The following is a 5,934-nucleotide window of genomic DNA, read 5'->3' as shown; positions in this document are numbered from 1 at the left end:
CAAAATCAAAATTATGCAACTTCTGTTGTGCATGCTGTGCTAATGCTGTACCATTTTCGTTATTTTTTCTTAGGCTATACTTATGTTCGTATATTTTTTTCTTTAGATATTGTCCTGTTTGACCTATGTATGTGTTATCACAGTTCAAACAGTCTATTTTGTAAATTACATTAGGCGTGTCTAACTTGTCAATCCTAGGTTTAAATTTTGTGAAACATTCATTTGCTAAGGCGTTTTTAGTTTGTTCTGCTATGTTTTTCCTGTCGGCCTAATTAATTTTAGAATGTTTTAAAGTGTTGCAATTGTGATGTATTTTAATGTGTGATATGATGAGGCTGTTGACGAACTGTGATTGTTTTTTAAATTAATGAACTTTTTTTTTACTATGTTATTTTAGAAAAACTGATGATGGTGGAAAAATACACCGAAACGTATTTTAATTGATAAATAAAGACAATAAATGACTGAAACCCAGGAATTAATTTTGATTTATCATTAACAATATTTTAAAATGTTGATATCATCAACCATCTTGTAGCAATAAAAATGATCTTTGACCCAATCCCGAAGAAAATCGACAAGGAAATCAGGATGGGTACTGCTACAAAAGATAGCGGCAGCAACAGCAAGCGAAACACCCAGTCAAAACCTGGACCGTCCATGTTCTGGTCACCGAAAAGTTGTCATCCTCCTCTTCTCCACTCAGCAGACAAACATTTAATTGATTTGCAGATATTCATCCGATCCAAGAGCCACCCAGAACATCTGCAGGTGCACAAAAACACACGTGCCCATCTGGCATAACTGGACGAGCTCCTTTAGTGGCGGAATTATTTAAAAGGCAGTGAACAAAGCCCCACTGTGGTGCACCACCATAACTAACCATAAGATCCTTTCCAGAACTGAGTCGAGTGACCGCACAAGCAATGAAGTTTCAGACATTAAACGGAAAATCCAAAACGACATTGAAGTCCGATTGAAAACAGAGCAAGAGAGAAAAATTTGGGAAAACAAGTACGGGAAATCAGTAGGTCAAAAGTTGTTGAGCTTCATTGAAAAGCAACCCGAGCCCTATCAGGTTCCAGCGCCTAAACATGCTCTGCCAAGTAAGACCAGCGTTGAAAAATCTGAGTTATCTAAATGCAATGAGATTCGTCTTGTGTGTAGAATCGGTCAAAAAATCATCAACACCCCAACTAATGCTGGATCATTTGAAAAATTTGAAAGAGAAGAACGACTGCATCCAGACCAACATCCAAAAGGCCATTGCAGTAATCGAGAATAAAATGGTCGATATTTTAGGAAAGTAAGTTTTAAGATAACAAACTAATTGCTATTTTCACATATGAACAACCAGCCACCAATAAAGCGGTATTTTCGCATTTGGCATTTTAGACCTGCGACAAGTCAGAGCATTGAAGCCTTCGATGAAATGGAAAAGGAAATCAGCAGTGTTTTAAGCATGATGATAAAACCGCAAACCCCAGAAAACATTCGGCATAAAGAAAAGCGGCTGAAAGTGGACGAGTATGTGAACGATGTTGACAAAATTTCCGAAGAGGTACGCAAAAAGAACGCGATTTTGTTAACTCTGAGAATGTTTCGACGACAATTGACCATCGATAATCATGTTTGCAGCTTTTCAAAAAACTGGACAGAATTCTCGAATCATCAGGAACCACCAGTTCAGAGAGAAGCAGCAAAATCACCCTGGGCAGGAGACAGAATCGAAAAGCGCCTCTTCAACAAGACAAGTGCAAAAAAAGCAGCGACATGAATCAAGTTTGTTTCAGGTAGACTTCTATTAAAGGGTATTCAACCCGTTCAAATGTATTCCTTGCTAGTTCCACGTCAGCGACAGGAGAAGAAAAAATTACAGTCACAGCGATATCGCCAAAACGAGCGTCCAAAATCTCCATGTTGCCACCCTACCTCCGCAACTCCGAAGATCTAGTCAGTACCAATTGCGCAATGAAAAGGTTAACAACTGAACTGAAGCTGAACAGAGAACAACTAGACGAAACGACGCCGATCGATGAAGTTGAAGTTTTAACTCAAGACGCATCACGCAAGGGCACAATTGTTCCCATCAACGAGCAGGTAAGATTATAAATGAAAGGGATTTTGGAAATTTTTATAATTGCGTCTTTCACAGGTAGTAAATCTGGCCTTGATGAAGGAGTTCTCAGTCGGTGACCAATCGACAGAGACAAAGATTGAAGAGACTGATGCGGAAGAAACCGACTATTCCATGGGCGATGGAGGTTCCTTGAGTCAACCCAAACTGCAACAAACTAGACTGGCCCGAAAGCAATCGTCCGAAAAGACGAAAAACCAGGAAAACGGTGAGTAGTGCTGGTCCAGGATCGCGCTTTTCACAAATACAAAACGGTTGCCTCTACAGTTTGTGTACCACAACAGTTTGAAGTGTTATATCAGGAAGCAGTGTTGGTTGAAGATGTAAGAGATATTTCGGAACAGTTCTTTACGCCATGCACCTCGCCATTGAGCGGAAACCGCAAGATTGAACTTATGCAGACCACTCCGGTAAAGCTTAACAAGGAGAGTGGCCATCAGTCATCATTATCTTTCAGGTGAATGAAAAAGAGAGTGGCGATGTCGCTAGTCAACGTCCCCGTGAATACAGCATCGAGCAAGACCCTTTTTACCAGAATGTAAACAGAATTATGTCAAGGGTGGAAAGCGTCTACAACCAGCTAGAAGAATTCGATGAGGTAATTCGATTGCATTAATTGAAACCAACTGTTTCAATGATCTTTATTAAAAAAGGTGTCGCAACAGCGTCCCTCTAGTTCCCACGGCAAAGTGGTAATTTTTCAAGATCCGCCCAAAGTCGAAGAGCTAGAGGCGGACTCTTTCTTGACTCCGTTCATGCATGCAGTGAAAGATCTGCGAAAACTTACGCAGCCTGACGAATCGGGCCCACGCCAAGCAAACCAGTGCCCGCACAGGAGCCCGTCCTACTTTAACGTGCTGACATTCCTAGACACGTTGACTGATTTGAAGGAGGAACGTCCAATTGCCGTTCGCACTTCTAGGTAATGGGGTCCAATGATGCCTTATCCTCCTACTCAGTAATTCGACAGTGTCGCAAAATAAAATACATGTTTGGAAAACGAACGATAATGCTTATTTGCTCAAGAATCTTCTACTTAACCAGCCGTGAAGAAGCATAATGAATTCCTGAAACTGAAACCCTGATTCAGTTGTTGACTTCCAATTCCAGGCTTGAGATGACCGCTTTTCTTTGGCACATCCCCACAACCGTACACTTTACCGCACTTGAGCACCACTACACAACTGGAACCAACGAATCTGAGGATGTGCCCAAGAAAAAGTCTGGCTGCCTCAAAAACCCCTCAAGCCACCTGAACATGAGCACAAGTGTTTCAAAAAGTAGGCAGAAGGTGAGCTTCCTGTTGCAGAAAGAAGAAAAAGCCACGCAGGCGACCGTATGTCCTTTTCATGGTCCAAAGAGCGCACAGAAGATGAACAGTGGTAAGCGGACAACGAGTTATTCAAATAATGCCTATTAACTCTATACTCGTAGACAATTCAACACAATCAATCAAAGTCGACGAACAGGCCAGTGCCTATTCGGACGCTGTGGACAGCGAGAGCGCGGACAGAAGTTGCCTAAACGATGACGAAAGTACCTACCAGAGCACCTTCGAGATTAGCGATGAAATCTCGTTGAAAAAAAATCAGGTAAACTGTCAAAAAATTGGCACACGACATTATCGTTTTTGTCTTCAGCAAAAGTCGGAAACGTTTGATCACTGCCAAAATAACAATCAAGACAGCAAGAAAAACGTGGTGGAACTGTTCCGGAACACCGGTCCAGAAGAACAAAGCCCTGAAAAAGTTAAAGTGTTTTATGACAACTACCAAAAGAACCACCAATCTATCGAGACTAAAGTGAGTATTCAAAGCCCCGATTTCTTCTGTATTAGCACATTATTTCTGATACAGTTAAGCAGTGGCTTTTACAACGAAAATTGCCTAATACAAGTGGCTGAATCGCTCAGCAAGAACCTTTCGATCAAGAAGCGTAACAGTTTGCAAAAGGTATCGACTAAGACGGCCTTCTTGAAAGAATTGGCGTTGCTCGAGCCTCTAAAAAATCTAAACGAGTTTGTCGACTCACACTTACTGAAGAAGGCCATAGAGAAACGGCACACAACTGGCATTATGAACCAAAAGAACTTGTGCAGAATACAAAATCCCAAATTGTTAGCCAAACGCCTGGAAGATGAGAATGGGCGAGACAATAACGAGGGCCTCCTTAAAAGCATTTATGCATTTGTTTATCTAATAATGTTCACTGCATTAAATTTAGAGTATACATGTATATAATAAATGTTTAAAAAGTGTTTCAATTGCTAATCAAAATATACAAACGACAACCGCGATTTAGTACATCATTTCGTTACGCTAGATACTTACGTTCATGCCTTTCGACTCTTTGAGGAATGTGTAGGCCATACCCCCGCCAATAATCATCTCATTGACTTTATCCAGAAGATTGTCAATCAGCTGGATCTTGTCAGCTACTTTGGCACCGCCCAAAATAGCCAGGAATGGTCTGGAAATCGCAATCTCAAATATAATTTACATTGTAAACTTGCCGGACCCACTAATACCTCTCTGGATTGTCTAAGGCCTTAGCAAAGTAGGCCAGCTCTTTCTTGAGCAAAAATCCTGAAGCTCTTTGTTGAAACCCTGCAGCAAAAGAGCAATTTTGCAGACCAGGTACATTGGCACATTACAGACTATTAAATGTGTACCTTCGCCCAACATCGAGGAATGTGCTCTATGAGCAGTCCCAAATGCATCATTCACGTACAGATCAGCTAGCTTTCTAAGGCTGGCTCTGAAATTCTTTACCTTTTCTGGATCGGCTTTCGCTTTATTTCCAGCGGCATCCACCCCTTTTCCTGTTGAATAAATATTATTACTTATTCAGATACAGGACATGAAAAACAATGACCTTCTTCTTCGATGTGATATCGCAAGTTTTCCAACAAAATTACTGATCCAGGTGCCGGATTTTCACAGGCTTTTTCAACCTCAGGACCAACGCAGTCCGGCAGAAACTGGATTTCTCTAAACGAAATGCGAAATTGAGTAAACTGAAACAATTCACTGAGCATCTCTTTAATTTAGTGTTTACCTGCTAAGTAGCTTCTTTAGCTCTTCAGCGACGGGGGCAAGAGTATATTTGGGATTTGGGGTGCCATCAGGACGGCCTAAATGCGAACAGAGCACTACGCTCTTTGCATTTTTTTCCAGAGCGTACTTTACTGTGTCCAAGGCGGCTACAATGCGCTGGTTGTTGGTGATTTTGCCATCTTTTAAAGGCACATTGAAGTCCACTCTAATCAAAATGATTTCCATCAGGCAAAGTAAAAAGACAGTCCCAAAAAATTCGGGGTTACAAGCGGACTTGTTGGAAAAGCCCAATTAAAATTAAGCACAAGCAAACCGTTTTACCTGATAAGAACTCTTTGGCCTGCAAGATCCAAAGAGTCGATTGCTAATTTGTTAAAGGCCATTTTCGATAAATTTCGCACTAAAATTTGAGATTTTAGCCGGTATGTGACAACTCGTAAGCAATTACAGATGGGCAATGTCATGTGAAGGTCGTCTTCTAAAAATTGACTGGTAAATTGTAAGTGTAAAAAACTATTTTTATGTAGTAAATTGAGAAAAATATATTTCTTTGGAAATGCTTTTGGCCCATAAGTTGGTTTCCTAACTGGAAATCAGGAAAAAGTTTGAATGCAGGTTGATATCTTTCTTTAGACAGCTTAAAGTTTACAATCACGTCGCAAGATGTCATCCAAAGATTCAATATTTAAACGATTTTTTTTCAAGTTCCAATAAAGCAGTGGCGGATCCAGCTTTAAAGCC

General features: G+C 40.7%; 5 protein-coding genes across 6 annotated transcripts in view; 3 read left to right on the top strand and 2 right to left on the bottom strand.

The window, feature by feature from the left end:
* The window catches only part of LOC109543741 (phosphoglycerate kinase), a 48,802-nt gene extending 42,955 nt beyond the window's left edge, over positions 1-5,847 (bottom strand). Inside the window, exons 1-6 of the mRNA XM_019913589.2 lie at positions 5,515-5,847; positions 5,195-5,398; positions 5,012-5,127; positions 4,809-4,958; positions 4,665-4,743; positions 4,468-4,606 (exon numbers count right to left, since the gene is read on the bottom strand). Of these exons, the coding sequence (XP_019769148.2) occupies positions 4,468-4,606; positions 4,665-4,743; positions 4,809-4,958; positions 5,012-5,127; positions 5,195-5,398; positions 5,515-5,657 (831 nt within the window). The 5' untranslated portion in view covers positions 5,658-5,847. The remainder of the gene's footprint in view (positions 1-4,467; positions 4,607-4,664; positions 4,744-4,808; positions 4,959-5,011; positions 5,128-5,194; positions 5,399-5,514) is intronic.
* The window catches only part of LOC109543738 (fatty acyl-CoA reductase wat), a 65,420-nt gene that overhangs the window by 11,220 nt on the left and 48,266 nt on the right, over positions 1-5,934 (top strand). The window lies entirely within an intron of this gene.
* The window catches only part of LOC109543725 (cytosolic 10-formyltetrahydrofolate dehydrogenase), a gene marked incomplete at its 5' end in the record, with an annotated part of 68,889 nt that overhangs the window by 45,868 nt on the left and 17,087 nt on the right, over positions 1-5,934 (bottom strand).
* Positions 1-5,934, top strand: part of LOC109543734 (alpha-1D adrenergic receptor) — a 33,998-nt gene that overhangs the window by 22,106 nt on the left and 5,958 nt on the right. The window lies entirely within an intron of this gene.
* LOC109543723 lies at positions 1,579-4,394 on the top strand (the record flags this gene model as incomplete). Its single annotated transcript, XM_048665556.1, is given in 10 exon segments — positions 1,579-1,793; positions 1,845-2,100; positions 2,156-2,345; positions 2,405-2,547; positions 2,595-2,735; positions 2,791-3,059; positions 3,248-3,519; positions 3,572-3,729; positions 3,778-3,939; positions 3,994-4,394. Coding segments are annotated over 10 exon segments (1,995 nt in total). The 3' UTR covers positions 4,378-4,394.

The sequence above is a fragment of the Dendroctonus ponderosae genome, unplaced genomic scaffold (assembly GCF_020466585.1).
Source record: "Dendroctonus ponderosae isolate FM_Combo_2020 unplaced genomic scaffold, Dpon_F_20191213v2 Dpon_F_20191213_4, whole genome shotgun sequence".
Lineage (NCBI taxonomy): Eukaryota > Metazoa > Arthropoda > Insecta > Coleoptera > Curculionidae > Dendroctonus > Dendroctonus ponderosae.
The sequence above is the reverse complement of the archived record's forward strand: the minus strand, read 5'-3'. Positions and strand labels throughout refer to the sequence as shown.